This window comes from Mobula hypostoma, chromosome 8, assembly GCF_963921235.1.
Source record: "Mobula hypostoma chromosome 8, sMobHyp1.1, whole genome shotgun sequence".
Classification (NCBI taxonomy): domain Eukaryota; kingdom Metazoa; phylum Chordata; class Chondrichthyes; order Myliobatiformes; family Myliobatidae; genus Mobula; species Mobula hypostoma.
In genome coordinates, this window is record NC_086104.1 from 108,356,916 (window position 1) to 108,373,524 (window position 16,609).

The 16,609-nt window shown below is 43.5% G+C and overlaps 1 protein-coding gene across 2 annotated transcripts in view; it reads right to left on the reverse strand.

Annotated features, from left to right (window-relative positions):
* The window catches only part of tmem181 (transmembrane protein 181), a 142,024-nt gene that overhangs the window by 39,271 nt on the left and 86,144 nt on the right, over positions 1–16,609 (reverse strand). For both annotated transcript variants that reach the window (XM_063056587.1, XM_063056588.1), the window contains exons 9-10: positions 7,982–8,112; positions 7,713–7,804 (exon numbers count right to left, since the gene is read on the reverse strand). In XM_063056587.1, the coding sequence (XP_062912657.1) occupies positions 7,713–7,804; positions 7,982–8,112 (223 nt within the window). The remainder of the gene's footprint in view (positions 1–7,712; positions 7,805–7,981; positions 8,113–16,609) is intronic.

Genomic DNA, 16,609 nt, shown 5'->3' on the forward strand with positions numbered 1-16,609 from the left:
TTGCCATTTGAGATTTTACCAACAAGCAGAATTAGAAGCAGAATCAGGTTTATTATTATTACACAATGGTGTAATTGGAGAATTTATAGATGATGTTTGAGCTGTGCTTAGCCACTCTATTATGAGTGTAAAGAGAGTAGAACAGTGGTCTAAGCACACATCCTTGAGGTACACCTATGTTAATAATCAGCAAGGAGATGTTATTACTGATCTGCACTGACTCTGGTCCCCAATAAGGAAGTCAAGGATCTGGTTGTAGTAGTAGATTTAAAGAAACCCAGGTTTTGAAACTCGTTAATTGGTACTGAGGCATTTAACACTGAACTGTAATCGGTGTATGTTTTGCAATTGTCTATGTGCTCCAAAGCAGATTTTGCATCTGCTGTAGACTTGCTGTGATGGTAGGTGAATTGCAGGTTCAGGTCCTTGCTCATGCAGGAATTAATTCTAACATTAACCAATCTCTCAAGGCACTTCATTGTAGTAGATGTGAGTCTGACCAGGAGATAGTCATTGAAGCAACTCACCCCACATTTTTTTGCTGCCCTTTCGAAACAGGTGGGAACATCAACCACAGCAGTGAGAGGTTGAAGATATCTTTGAACACTTCAGTCAACTGGTCTGTACAGGTTTTCAGTACCCAGTCAGGTACATCGTTAACATCTGACACCTTGTAAGGATTCGCCCTCTCGAAATATGTGCTGACATTGGCCTTTGCATCAGAGGTCACAGCGTCACTGGATGCTATACACATTTACACAAGTGTAGTGTTATCCTCCCTTTGAAAACAAGCTTAAAAAGGCACTGGGCTTGTTGGAAAGTGAAACATCACTGCCTGAGCCAATAGGCTGGTCCTGAACTTATTTCCTGGCATAATTTACAAATTACTATTTAATTATTTATGGTTTTATCACTATTTAATTATTTATGGTGCAACTGTAATGAAAACCAATTTCCCTCGGGATCAATAAAGTATGACTATGACTATTTATGCTGTTAGGATGTAGGGTGTACAGCTAAGATCAGAGGCAAGAAATTTAAGAGGAATATCAGGAGACGATTCTTCACCTGAAGGGTGGTGTGTATTTGGAATGAGCTGCCAGAAATAATGTTTGACGGGGGCACATCAGCAACATTGAAAAGACATCTGAATAGAGAGGTTTTGAGGGCTATGGGCCAAACACAGCTGGCATAGATGAGTTGGACAAAATGGCCTGTTTCCATGCTGTATGAATCTATAACTCTCTTGACAGGAGAACCCTCTCATCCCAGGAGTTAACCTGGAGAATCTCTTTTGGAGTACCCTCAGTGCTACTGTTCACTGTTTTTGGTAAGAGACAAAGCTGTGCCGTATATTCCAGATCGTCACCACTCTAACCTCCAAACGCTTTGCAAATGTGTCTTTGCCATCTTAACTCACCTGCTGTGTTTTATCATGGTAATCTCTTTCATAGTATCTTATTGAAAGTTTTCTGGAAGTCCAAATACATCACAACCAGTAGTTCTCCCTTATCTATTCTGCTAGTTACATCCTCAAAAAGGAACAGTAGATTTGTCAAATGTAATTTCCCTTTTACATATGCAAGTTGGCTCTGTCCAATCCTGTTTGTCTTCTCCATCATTGATAATAGACTCCAGCATTTTCCCACAACCTGTGTCAGAGTATCTGGTCTATAATTCCCTATCCTCATTCTGACATGTTGGCCTCTACTGCCACGATGAGGCCACTCTCAGGTAGGTGGAGCAACAACTCATATTTCATCTTCAGCCTCCAACCTGATGGCATGAACATCGATTTCTCCAACTACTGCTAATTTTTCCCCTCTCTCTTCCCTTTTTTTCAATTCTTCATACTGGCCCCCCTCTTCTGCTCCTGACCTGCCTATCACCTCCCCGTGGTGCCCGTCCTCCCATGTGTACTGTCCTCACCTAACAAATTCCTTCTTCTCCAGCCCTTTACCTTTTCCACCTATCATCTCCGGGAATCTTACTTCATCCTCTCTCCTCCACCCACCTGGCATCAACTATCACCTTCGCGATAATACTCCTTCCTCTCCCTCACCTTTCGGATGACTTTGCCATAGTTGGATGCATCAGCAAGGGAGATGAGGCTGAGTACAGGGCTACGGTAGGAAACTTTGTCACATGGTGTGAGCAGAATTATCTGCAGCTTAATGTGAAAAAGACTAAGGAGCTGGTGGTAGACCTGAGGAGAGCTAACGTACCGGTGACCCCTGTTTCCATCCAGGGGGTCAGTGTGGACATGGTGGAGGATTACAAATACCTGGGGATACGAATTGACAATAAACTGGACTGGTCAAAGAACACTGAGGCTGTTGACAGGAAGGGTCAGAGCCGTCTCTATTTCCTGAGGAGACAGAGGTCCTTTAACATCTGCCGGACGATGCTGAGGATGTTCTATGAGTCTGTGGTGGCCAGTACTATCATGTTTGCTGCTGTGTGCTGGGGCAGCAGGCTGAGGGTAGCAGACACCAACAGAATCAACACTCTCACCCATAAGGCCAGTGATGTTGTGGGGATGGAACTAGACTCTCTCACGGTGGTGTCTGAAAAGAGGATGCTGTCTAAGTTGCATGCCATCTTGGTCAATGTCTCCCATCCACTACATAATGTACTGGGTGGGCACAGGAGTACATTCAGCCAGAGACTCATTCCACCGAGATGCAACACAGAGCGTCATAGGAAGGCATTCCTGCCTGTGGCCATCAAACTTTACAACTCCTCCCTTGGAGGGTCAGACACCCTGAGCCAATAGGCTGGTCCTGGACTTATTTCATAGTTTACTGGCATAATTTACATATTACTATTTAACAATTTATTGTTCTATTACTATTTATTATTTATGCTGCAACTGTAACGAAAACCAATTTCCCCCGGGATCAATAAAGTATGACTATGACTATGACCTTCTTCTTCTTAATCCGGTTTCTTTTCACTTCCTTTCCAGTCCTGATGAAGGGTCTTGGCCCAAAACATCGACTGATTATTAATTTCCATACCTGCTGACCTGCTGAATCCCTCCAGCATTTTATGTGTGTTGGTCTACAATTCCGTTTTCTCTCTAGCTTTCTATTGTATACCTCTCACTGTGATTCCTCATCCGTGTCGCCAACTAAAGCATCGTGGGAGATCGGAACATCGGCTGGCAGAGGCCTCTGCACTCAAGCGATTACTCTCTCTCAATGGTGAGAGTGAGTTTATTGCCAATTCTTAAGCCAGGGAATCTCTAAAGCAACATAGAAACAGCAAGACATTGGCTTCCCCTCTCATGTGGTAAGAGTGAGAGCTCTCTCTCCCACATTAGTGAGAGAGCAAGCCTGTGGGATGCCAAACTGTTGGGATGAACTGGTTTTTGATGGACTCTTGGGAGCTTTGCTATTGCTTGCATGGTGGGTGACGGGGAGGCTGATGTGTTCTGTAGGAATAAGTGTGGGGAAAGGGAGGGTGAGCATTGATGATTTGCTGCTGCTTGTGCTTAGAAAAGGGGAGGGGAGCTCTGGGGTTCTAATGCTTTTCTGTCATTCATTCTTTGGGGTTTTTCTTTTGTTTCGTGGATGTCCATGAGGAGCAAGAATTTCTGTTGTAGACTGTATACAGTACCTATAAAAATTGTTCACCCCTCTTGGAAGTTTTCATGTTTTATTGTTTTACAACATTGAATCACAGTGAATTTAATTTGGCAACTTTGACACTGATCAACAGAAAAAGACTCTTCTGTGTCGAAGTGAAAACAGAACTCTAAAAAGTGATACAATTTAATTACAAATATAAAACACAAAATAATTGATTGCATAACTATCCACTCCTTTAATATGACGAACAAAATCATCACTGGTGCAGCCATTTGGTTTTAGAAGTCACATAATTAGTTAACTGGAGATCACCTGTGTGCAGTCAAGGTGTTTCAATTGATTGTAGTAAAAATATACCTGTACCTGGAAGGTCCAACTGCTGGTGAGTCAATACCTTGGCAATAACTAAAGCATGAAGACAAAAGAACACTCCAAGCAACTTCGCAAGAAGGGTACTGAAAAGCACAAGTCAGGAGATGGATACAAAAAAATTTCCAAGTCACTGAATATCCCTTCGAGTACAGTTAAGTCAGTCATTGAGAAATGGATAGAATATGGCGCAGCTGTAAATCTGACTAGAGCAAGCTGTCCTCAAAAACTGAGTGATTGTGCGAGAAGGGGATATAATAACTGTGGCTTGCGTGTTTCATCAGTCGCAGCTTTACGGAAGAGTCACAAAGAGAAAGCCACTGTTGAAAAAAACTTACAAAAAATCTCGGCTAGAATTTGCCAGACGGCATATGGGAAACTCACAAGTCAGGTGGAAGAAGGTTCTGTAGACTGATGAAACCAAAATTGAGCTTTTTGGCCATCAGACTAAACGCTATGTTTGGACACCGCACATAATCAAAAACACACCATCTCTACTGAGAAGCATGGTAGGGACTGCATCATGCTGTGGGGATGCTTCCCTGGAAGTTTGTGAAGATAGAGAGTAAAATGAATGCAGAGAAAATACACGGGAATCCTGGAGGAAAACCTGATGCAGTCTGCAAGAGAACTGTAACTTGGGAGAAGATTTGTTTTCCAGCAAGACAACAACACCAAGCATAAAGTCAAAGCTACACAGGAATGACTTAAAAATAACAAAGTTAATGTCCTGGAGAGGCAAAGTCTGTATACACCTCAATCCAATTGAGAATTTATGGCAGGACTTGAAAAGATCCCCATGCAATCTGACAGAACTTGAGCAATTTTGTCAAGAAGAATGGGGAAAATTGCAGTGTCCAGATGTTCAAAGCTGATCAAGAACTATCCACACAGACTCAAGGCTATAATTGCTGCCAAAAGTGCATCTATTAAACACTGACTTGAAGGGCTGAATAATTATGCAATCAATTATTTTGTGTTTAATAACTGTAATAAATTTAGACCAATTTGTAGAAATTTGTTTTCACTTTGAACACAAAAAAATCTTTCCTGTTGATCGTGTCAAAAAAGCGAAATCACTGCAATTTAATGTTGTAAAACATGAAAACTTCCGGGGAGGGGGTGAATACTTTTTATACGCATTGTACGTTCTCTGATATTAAATGGAAACATTGGACCATTGAACTGAAAAATAACCCACCTATCTCCAAAGATTAATAGATTTGTAAACAGTGTAGTGGACTGAAAAGGATACAGCAGAACAAAAATTTGTTTCAGACACAGGCAGAGTAATGGCAAAGGAAATTAAATCCAAGAAAGTGTGAGGTGTTGTACTTTCCGGGGTGAAGAGTATACATTTAATGGCAGGACGTTTTACAGCATTGATGACCAGGTGGATCTTGGGGTCCAAGACAATGGTTCACTGAAAGTAGTAACACAAGTAGATAGGATGGTAAAGAATGCATATGACATGCTTGCCTTCATTGGTTGGGGTACTGAGTATAAGAATAAAGAAGTCATATTGCAACTGCAAAAAAAAACCGATTAAGCAACATTTGGAGTATTCTGTGCAATTCTAGTTAGCCCATTGTAGGAAGGATTAACGGTAGGTCTCCATGGCATAAAAAAGCTTGGGAACACCTGAAGATTTGGAGGGTGTAAAGAAGTGGTTTACCAGGATTATTGCTTTCGCTGGAGCGTCGAAGGCTAAGAGGAGGCCAGATGCTTCCACCATCCCCCTCAAAAGTATTTCACAGTACAACCACCCACCACGTGCGAAAAATTCCTTCTATCCTTTCTAAAAAAATCAGTGGGGCCTTTCGAAACCTTTTGGTGGGCTTAAGATATTGTGATTTATTAAACACTGAGCATAGCCCTATAAAACAAGGTAAGCTTAAGCAGAGTGATCATTGTGGGAGCGACCAAAGCCGGAGGGGCCAGTGTTAGAGTGGAGAAATTGAGGCTTTGGCTCAAGAGGATTCTGTACAAAGAGATGACAGCTGGAGCTGCAGCTGGATAACCACCAGCTCAAGTGTGAGGAGCTGATAGATAAGAGCTACAGGATGGTAGTCACCGTAAGGTGCAGAAGACAGGTAACTGGGTGACTGTCAGGAGAGCAAAAGGGAATAGGCAGAAAGTGCAGAGTACTCCTGTGGCCATTCCCCTCAATAAAAGATATATGGCTTTGGATACTGTTGGTGGGGCCAAACTACCAGGGGAAAGCTACAGTGACTGGGTGTCTGGCACTAAGTGCGGCCCTGTGGCTCAAAGGGGAAGGAGGAGAAGAGGGGTGCAGTAGTAATAGGGGACTCCATAGTTAGAGGAGCAGACAGGAGATTCTGTAGTTGTGAAAGAGATGCCCGGATGGTAGAGTATGTTGTCTCCCAGATGCCAGGGTCAGGGACATTTGGATCGATTACACGTCATTCTAAAGGGGAGAATGAGCAGCCAGATTCGTGATATCTATTGATACCAATGACATGGGTACGAAAAGGGATGAGGTCCTGAAGGGAGAATATAGGGAGCTGGGTAGGAAGCTATATTGGGAGCTTCCCAATCTGTTCCTCGATGTCCCTCTTGTTACTGGGGACTGTATAGAATGCTGCCAACAGAGTGCTTACTCCCATCCTGTTTTTAATATTGAGGACAAAACTGTAGTCCATAGACAATAGTTTGATGTCAGTGTTTTTAAGGTCCAGATGCTCTCGGGATGAGTGTAGGACCAGGGAGATGGCATCTGCTCTCGACCTTTATCAGCAGTGGGCAAATTGCTGAGGGTTGCAGTTATCTAGACAGCTGGAGTTGATGCGTGCCATGACCAGCCTCTCAAAGAGCTTCATACTGGGAGATATCAAAGCTACTGGGTGGTAGTCATTAACACATGCTATCTTGTTTTCTTGGGCACCGGGATTATAGTGGTCTTCACAAAGCAGGAGGGAATTACAGCCTAAAGCAGAGAGAGTTTAAAAATGTCTGCAAATAAGATTAAGCAACATTTGGAGTATTCTGTGCAATTCTAGTTAGCCCATTGTAGGAAGGATGCTTAACCCCTCGGTTAACGGTAGGTCTCCATGGCATAAAAAAGCTTGGGAACCCCTGAAGATTTGGAGGGTGTAAAGATCACTACGTGATCTGCACGGGTTCTAAGGACACAGCCTGATGCTTTCTGTAGGTTCACCCTCTAGAAGGTCAATCTCACGTCTGTGACAGTGAGTGTAGATTCAGGTACAATGGAGACTGTCAAGTTGGGTAATGACATAACTGTTCACTTCTGTTCAAAACGTGCATGGAGTTCATTTGATAATACTCCTACATAACATTTTGAAATAGCTTGCATTGTTGAAATCATAAAAGCTGTTGTGTTGTGCTACAGCTAAGTAATAATATGGGTGGACAAAACAGCCCTACCTTAATACTATATACAGAAGCCCCGACCTACAACACAATGCAAAGATCATCTTTTGTTTGCTCAACCTCGTATATAAATATTGACAAGATACTAAAATTTTCATCACTGACTTCAAAGCCATATTAAATCTGAAGCTCTAAATGTACTAAATGAATGCAAGACTTCATTTATCAAAGATATAATTACTGATTGTTGCTCTTCTAGATCCACAAAACATTTCCCAAATGATACAGGCGATAGTTAAACTTCAAAAAAATTGTGGATGCTGGGAATCTGAAACAAAAAGTTTTCAGTTAAATGCTACATAAAAGACAAGTGTTTAAAGTGGTGCCCTTACTCACGTCTGCCATATTCCCAGTGTCACTGCAGCCAGCCAGAGGAGACCAACAATTAATAGTTTAGGCAAATAAAAAGTTAAGAACTTCCTCTCTCCCTGAAAGAAAAACAAAAATATGCAGCGATGATTAGACATCATAAATCCATAAAAACCAACAGGCTGCACCGATGAGAGAGGGATGGAGAGGAATGACATTACATGCAATGGTACTGAGCATGAGGCGGGGTAAGACACAGGGCTGGTAGGGTAAAGGTTGATAAAGTTCTAGTGTACCTGCACACGGAATCCATGGTAAACACAGAGCCAAAACAGCAGCAAAGCACAGAGGAAGATCGCTTGGAAAAGATCATCCAGCATTCCTGGAAACCAACTGTTTACAAGAAATGACAGTGGGAAGAATGGGTCTGAAAATAAAACAAAATAATATCACTGTCCAATATTTTAGAAAACCTGAACACCTACAACAACGTATTCTTTCTAAAGCAAAGTCCCAGTTTGCTATTTTGAGGTTTCAAGATTGTTCAGCTTTCAAAAACTTCAAATGGTTCACAGTATATTCCTCCCTCCTTACTTTATAAAGTACATACCTATAACTGAACAGATAAGTATCCCTACTGAATTACCCAATCTCTCATTAAAAACTTTCTCAAAGACTGAGCAAAGACTTCCTTAAACACTGTTGGATCAACATAAAGCTCTTCAGAAATTACCAGCTCAGGAATGAAAACACTTCACTGAAAATCTTTCACAGGAATGAAAGCAAAACTGTGTTCCTGTTGAAGTAAAACGCAAGGCTGTAGGGAGTTGGTAAATCCGGATGTCAAGGAATATTGGAACTCTGGTCAACAAAAAGGTGGTGGCTTAGCTCAGATGCGGGCAGCTGGATCAAATGATTCACTGGGGGTATATAGTGGATGCTGAAGTATGCTTAAGATGGAAATTCGGAGTGCAAAAGAGAGGGCATGATTTGGCTTTGGCAAGGAAAATTAAAGAGAAACCCAAGAAATGTTTTTAGTATATTAAGGGGGAAAAGGGTGATTATACTTTATACTTTATTGTCGCCAAACAATTGGTACTAGAACATATGATTAGGGAGAGAACAGGACCACTCTAAGACCAAGAAGGAAATCTATGTGTAGAGCTGCTGGGGATGAGCAGTGTTCTGTAACCCCCATCACCGAACTGTAACAATGTATATCCAAGAACACCATGGGAAGCTAGAGAAGAAATTGTAGGGGGCCTTTGGAAAGATATTTGAAACAACACTATCCTCTGGCAAGGTGCCAGAATACAAGAAGATAATAAATGTTGTGTCTTTATTTAAGAAGACCTTAATTATGGACCCAATAGCTGTACTAAGTTACTAGAAAGTATTCTTAGGGATGATATATTTCTAGTTGGAAAGGCAAGGGTTGATTAGGGGTAACCAGCAAAACTGCAAACGTGGGAGATGTTGACTTACCAATTTGATTGAAGTTTTTGAAGAAAAGACGAGGAAGGTTGTTGTTGGAAAGTGGTCAAAATAGTATATATAGATTTCAGAAAGGTTTTAATAGGTTTCTGCAAGATAGACTGCTCTGAAAGGGTATGGCATCCAAAGAGAGCTAACAAATGCGATATAAAATTGGTTGATGGTAGGAAACAGAGGGTGGTAGTCGAAGCAAGCAGCTGAGAAGGAGTGAAGAAATCGGGTAGAAAAAGTCATTTTTTTTTTAAACACTGCTCGGGGAGAAGGGTCTGCACTGCGCAGGCGCGTGACATAACGCGCCAAGGTTTAAAAAGAGAAATTTTCAACGGTTCTTGTTTCAGTCGAAGCAAACAGCTGAGAAGGAGTGAAGAAATTGGGTAGAAAAAGTCGTTTTTTTTTTAAACACTGCTCGGGGAGAAGGGTCTGCACTGCGCAGGTGCGTGACATACCGCGCAAAGGTTTAAAAAGCAGACCACCATATACAGCGGCTATCGTGGGAGTAGACTAAGTCAGAGTGGGGCGGCTTTGGCTCAACAGGCAGAGGCCAGGGTAGGTTCCGGTAAGTTTTTTGTTCAGATTGTCTAGCGTAGAGAGAATGCCAGGCAGGATGTTGGAATACTCCTCTTGCAGGATGTGGGAAGTCAGGGAGCCCTCCAGTGTCCCTGACAACGACACCTGCAAGAAGTGCATCCAGCTGCAGCTCCTAACAAACCGCGTTAGGGAACTGGAGCAGGAGCTGGATGCCCTGCGGATCATTCGGGAGAATGAGGAGATTATAGATCGTAGCTACAGGGAGGTAGTTACGCCAAAGGAGCAGAGGACAGGAAATTGGGTCACTGTCAGGCGAGGGAAGAGGAAAGGGCAGGCAGAGCAGGGTTCCCCTGTGGCCATTCCCCTCAACAACAAGTATACCGCATTGGATACTGTTGGGGGGGATGACTTACCTGGGACTAGCTGCAGTAGCCGGATCTCTGGCACTGAGTCTGGCTCTGCAGTGCAGAAGGGAGGGGGGAGAAAGAGGAGAGCGGTAGTGATAGGGGACTCGATAGTTAGAGGTGCAAATAGAAGGTTCTGTGGTCGTGACAGAGAATCCAGGATGGTTTGTTGCCTCCCAGGTGCCAGGGTCAAGGATGTCTCTGATCGATTGCATGACATTCTGAAGTGGGAGGGTGATCAGCCAGATGTCGTGGTGCACATCGGTACCAATGACATAGCAAGGAAGAGTGAAGAGGTCCTGGACAGTGAGTATAGAGAGCTTGGTAGGAAGTTGAAAAGCAGGACTCAAGGGTGGTAATCTCAGGATTGCTACCTGTGCTAGGTGCCAGTGAGGGTAGGAATAGGATGCTCTGGAGGATGAACAAGTGGCTGAGGAACTGGTGTAGGGGGCAGGGTTTCAGATTTCAGGATCATTGGGACCTCTTCTGGGGCAGGTGGGACCTGTACAAGAGAGACGGGTTACACTTGAACCACAGGGGGACCAATATCCTTTCAGGGAGGTTTGTTAGTGCTATTGGGGAGGCTTTAAACTAGATTTGCAGGGGGATGGGAACCAGAGTGCCAGAGCTGACAGTGTGGCTGGGGTGAAAATAAATGATGTTGAAAGTTTAAGCAAATCCACTGATAGAAACGTTGTGAGTGGTGGTAAAAATCTTCTGAGGTGTATATATTTCAATGCTAGGAGTATTGCGGGGAAGGCGGATGAGTTGAGGGCGTGGATTGACACGTGGAATTATGATGTTGTAGCAATTAGTGAAACTTGGCTACAGGAGGGGCAGGACTGGCAGCTTATTATTCCAGGGTTCCGATGTTTCAGATGTGATCGAGGCAGAAGAATGAAAGGTGGGGGAGTAGCATTGCTTGTTAGGGAAAATATTACAGCAGTGCTCAGGCAGGACAGATTAGAGGGCTTGTCTACTGAGTCCTTATGGGTGGAGCTGAGAAACAGGAAAGGTATGGCCACATTGGTGGGATTGTATTACAGACCACCCAATAGTCAACGAGACTTGGAAGAGCAAATCTGCAGAGAGATAGCAGGCAACTGCAGGAAACATAAAGTTTTGGTGGTAGGGGATTTTAATTTTCCATACATTGATTGGGACTCCCATACTGTTAGGGGTCTAGATGGTTTAGTGTTTGTAAAATGTGTTCAGGAAAGTTTTCTAAATCAATATATAGAGGGACCAACTAGAGGGGATGCAATATTGGATCTCCTGTTAGGTAACGAATTAGGGCAAGTGACAGAAGTCTGTGTAGGGGAGCACTTTGGATCCAGTGATCATAACACCATTAGTTTCAATTTGATCATGGACAAGGATAGATCTGGTCCTAGGGTTGAGGTTCTGAACTGGAAGAAGGCCAAATTTGAAGAAATGAGAAAGGATCTAAAAAGCGTGGATTGGGACAGGTTGTTCTCTGGTAAAGATGTGATTGGTAGGTGGGAAGCCTTCAAAGGGGAAATTTTGAGAGTGCAGAGTTTGTATGTTCCTGGCAGGATTAAAGGCAAATTGAATTGGAATAAGGAACCTTGGTTCTCAAGGGATATTGCAACTCCGATAAAGAAGAAGAGGGAGTTGTATGAAATGTATAGGAAACGGGGTAAATCAGGTGCTTGAGGAGTATAAGAAGTGCAAGAAAATACTTAAGAAAGAAATCAGGAGGGCTAAAAGAAGACATGAGGTTGCCTTGGCAGTCAAAGTGAAGGATAATCCAAAGAGCTTTTACAAGTATATTAGGAGCAAAAGGATTGTAAGGGATAAAATTGGTCCTCTTGAAGATCAGAGTGGTCGGCTATGTGCGGAACCAAAGGAAATGGGGGAGATCTTAAATAGGTTTTTTGCGTCTGTATTTACTAAGGAAGCTGGCATGAAATCTATGGAATTGAGGGAATCAAGTAGTGAGACCATGGAAACTGTACAGATTGAAAAGGAGGAGGTGCTTGCTGTCTTGAGGAAAATTAAAGTGGATAAATCCCCGGGACCTGACAGAGTGTTCCCTCGGACCTTGAAGGAGACTAGTGTTGAAATTGCGGGGGCCCTAGCAGAAATATTTAAAATGTCGCTGTCTACGGGTGAAGTGCTGGAGGATTGGAGAGTACCTCATGTTGTTCCGTTGTTTAAAAAAGGATCGAAAAGTAATCCGGGAAATTACCGGCTGGTGAGTTTAACGTCAGTAGTAGGTAAGTTATTGGAGGGAGTACTAAGAGACAGAATCTACAAGCATTTGGATAGACAGGGGCTTATTAGGGAGAGTCAACATTGCTTTGTGCATGGTAGGTCATGTTTGACCAATCTGTTGGAGTTTTTCGAGGAGGTTACCAGGAAAGTGGATGAAGGGAAGGCAGTGGATATTGTCTACATGGACTTCAGTAAGGCCTTTGACAAGGTCCCGCATGGGAGGTTAGTTAGGAAAATTCAGTCACTAGGTATACATGGAGAGGTGGTAAATTGGATTAGACATTGGCTCGATGGAAGAAGCCAAAGAGTGGTGGTAGAGAATTGTTTCTCTGAGTGGAGGCCTGTGACTAGTGGTGTGCCACAGGGATCAGTGCTGGGTCCACTGTTATTTGTCATCTATATCAATGATCTGGATGATAATGTGGTAAATTGGATCAGCAAATTTGCTGATGATACAAAGATTGGAGGTGTAGTAGACAGTGAGGAAGGTTTTCAGAGCCTGCAGAGGGACTTGGACCATCTGGAAAAATGGGCTGAAAAATGGCAGGTGGAGTTTAATATTGACAAGTGTGAGGTATTGCACGTTGGAAGGACAAACCAATGTAGAACATACAGCGTTAATGGTAAGGCACTGAGGAGTGCAGTGGAACAGAGGGACCTGGGAATACAGATACAAAATTCCCTAAAAGTGTCGTCACAGGTAGATAGGGTTGTAAAGAGAGCTTTTGGTACATTGGCCTTTATTAATCAAAGTATTAAGTATAAGAGCTGGAATGTTATGATAAGGTTGTATAAGGCATTGGTGAGGCCGAATCTGGAGTATTGTGTTCAGTTTTGGTCACCAAATTACAGGAAGGATATAAATAAGGTTGAAAGAGTGCAGAGAAGGTTTACAAGGATGTTGCCGGGACTTGAGAAACTCAGTTACAGAGAAAGGTTGAATAGATTAGGACTTTATTCCCTGGAGCGTAGAAGAATGAGGGGAGATTTGATAGAGGTATATAAAATTACGATGGGTATAGATAGAGTGAATGCAAGCAGGCTTTTTCCACTGAGGCAAGGGGAGAAAAAAAACCAGAGGACATGGGTTAAGGGTGAGGGGGGAAAAGTTTAAAGAGAACATTAGGGGGGGGCTTCTTCACACAGAGAGTGGTGGGAGTATGGAATGAGCTGCCAGACGAGGTGGTAAATGCGGGTTCTTTTTTAACATTAAGAATGAATTGGACAGATACATGGATGGGAGGTGTATGGAGGGATATGGTCCGTGTGCAGGTCAGTGGGACTAGGCAGAAAATGGTTCGGCACAGCCAAGAAGGGCCAAAGGGCCTGTTTCTGTGCTGTAGTTTCTATGGTTCTATGGTTCTAAATAGCTTTGTCTGTGACTAGTAGAGTGCACCAGGAATCAGTGCTGAACAGTCACTGTGTGAGTGGGCCAGTGTTTGAGTGGTTTGAGACTTCGGCTCAAAGGGGCGAAGGCTAAGGCAAGTTTCTTTCTATCTTTGTCGATTAGTGCAGTGAGAATGAGACAGGGTCAGTGGTGCATTGTTTATGTGCGGTGTGGGAACTCTGGGAGACTTCATTCTCCCTGATAACTGCATGTGCATGAGGTGCAGCTCTTTACATACTCAGTGAAGGAACCGGAGCCGCAGCTGCATGAACTTTGGCATATACGGGAGAATGAGGTGGTGACAGATAGGAGCTCCAGGATGACAGTCACCCTTAAGTTGCAGGAGGGAGGTAGCTGGGTAACTGTCAGGAGAAGGAAAGTTAATACACTGCAGGGTACCTCTGTAGCCCTTCCCCTCAATGATAAATACTGCATACTGTTTTGGACACTGCTGCGAGAGGTGGGGGCAGGGGGGGAGAAACAACCTAGCCGGAGAAAGGATAAGTGACCAGATCTCTGGCACTAAGTCTGGCTCTGTGGCTCAGAAGGGAAGCGGGGGTTGGACAACAATAGTGCAACGGTGATTGGGGATTCAATAGTTAGAGAAGGAGACAGGAAGTTCTGTGGATGTGAATGATACACCCTCCCACGTATGTTGCCTCCAGGTGCCACGGTCAGGAACATCTCAGATCAGGTCCACAGTCTTCTAAATGGGGAGGCCAAGCAGCCAGAAATCACAATACATATTGGCAGGAAAAGGGATGAGGTCCTGATGAGAGCATATAGGGAGCTGAAAAGCAGTACCTCAAGGGTAGTAATCTCTGGATTGCTCCCTGTGCCTTGCGCCAGAGAGGGTAAGAAAAGGATAAATTTAGCAGATGAATGTGTGGCTGAGGAATTGATGCCAAAGCAAGGTTTTCAGATTTGTGGGTCATTGGGATCTCTTTTGGGCAAGGTACAGTATGACCTGTACAAAAAGGACCGGCTACACCTGTACATGAGAATGGAGAACATTACAACACAAACAGGCCCTTCAGCCAATGATATCGGGCCAACCTTCTAACTTACTCTGAGATCAACCTAACCCTTCCTCCCTGAGGCAGATTTGCTGGTGCTGTTGGGGTGGGTTTAAACTAGCTTGGCAGGGGATGGGAACCAGAATGATAGGTCAGAGGATGGGGCAGTTTACATACAGGTAAACGCAACATTTAGAGAGTCTATAAGCAGTTGATGTGGCAAAATTTCAGTCAGTGTGATGGGTTGAAAGGTGTCAGGAAAAAAAAACTTAGAGCTAGGTCAGGACATGAAACTATAATGCAGCTATTACAGATACTTGCAATCACAAGAGCAAGAACGGCCGCTGAATGTTCCAGGGTTTAGATGTTTCAAAAGGGGCAGGGAGGGGGTAAAAGAGGTGGGGGAGAGGCATTGCTAATCAGGAATAGTATCACAGCCGCAGAAAGGGGAGGACATCTTGGAAGGATTGTCTGCTGAATGAGTGTGGATGCAAGTCAGAAACAGGAAGGAGCGATCATGTAATTGGGAGTATTCTATAGACCACCCAATAACCACAGAAACACTGAGGAATAGATCAGGAGGCAGATTTTGGAAAGGTACAAAAATAACAGGGATGTTTTCATGGGGGACTTCAACTTCCCCTAATATTGACTGACACATCCTTAGTGCAAGAATAACACATCCTTAGAGACGGAATTTGTTAGGTGTTAGGAAGGATTCCTGACACAATATGTAGACAGGGCGACCAGGGGAGGGATTATATTGGGTGCTAGACAATGAACCAGGTCACGTGTCAGATCTCTCAGTGGAATAGCATTTCAGAGACAGCAACTACAGCTCACTAACCTTTACTACAGTCTTGGTGAGAGATAAGAGTAGATGTTATGGGAAATTATTTAATTGGGTAGGGAGAATTATGCTATTAGGCAGAAACTGAGGAGCATAAATTGGGATAGATGTACTCAAGGAAATCCAAGGGCCACTTGCATGGGGTTCTGGATAAGTTTGTCCCACTGAGGCAGGATGGTAGGGTAAAAGCACCATGTCTGACAAGACAAGTGGAACATCTATCTAGTCAAGAGGAAGAAAGAAGCTTAGTTAAGGTTTAGGAAGCAAGGATCACACAGGGGTCTTGAGAGTTGTAAGGTAACCAGCAAGAAGCTGAAGAATGGATTTAGGAGAGCTGGAAGGGGGCACTGAGAAGGCCTTGGCGAATAGATTTAAGAAAACGCCAATCACTCAGGTATGTGAAAAACAGGAGGATGGCCAAAGTGAGGATAGGACTGATCAGGGATAGAAGAGGAAACATGCGCCTACAGTCAGAGGAAATAGGGGAGGTCCTTAATGAATACCTTGGTTCAATATTCACCAGTGAGAGGGACCTTGACGTTAGTGAGGACAGTGTAAAACAGGCTGATATGCTACAACATGATGATATTAAGAAAGAGGATGTGCTGGGACTTTTGAAAAACATTAGGATAAATAAGTCCCCAGGGCCAGACAGGATATACCCCAGGTTACTCTGGGAAGGCAAGGGAAGAGATTGCTGGGCTTGTGGTGATGATCTTAGCATCCGCACTGGCCACGTGTAGTTCCAGATAACTGGAGGGTGATAATATTATTGGTTTGTTCAAGAAAGAGTAGGGATAACCCTGGGAACTATTGACCAGTGATTTTTAATTCAATGGTGAGCAAATTATTGGAGATGATTCTTAGAGACAGGATTTACAAGTATTTGGAAAAGCATAGTCTGATTAGGGATGCTCAGGATTGCTTTGAGAAAGGCAGGTCATGCCTCACAAGACTGACTGAATTCCTTGACAATGTGACAAAGCAGACTGATGAAAGGAGAGCAG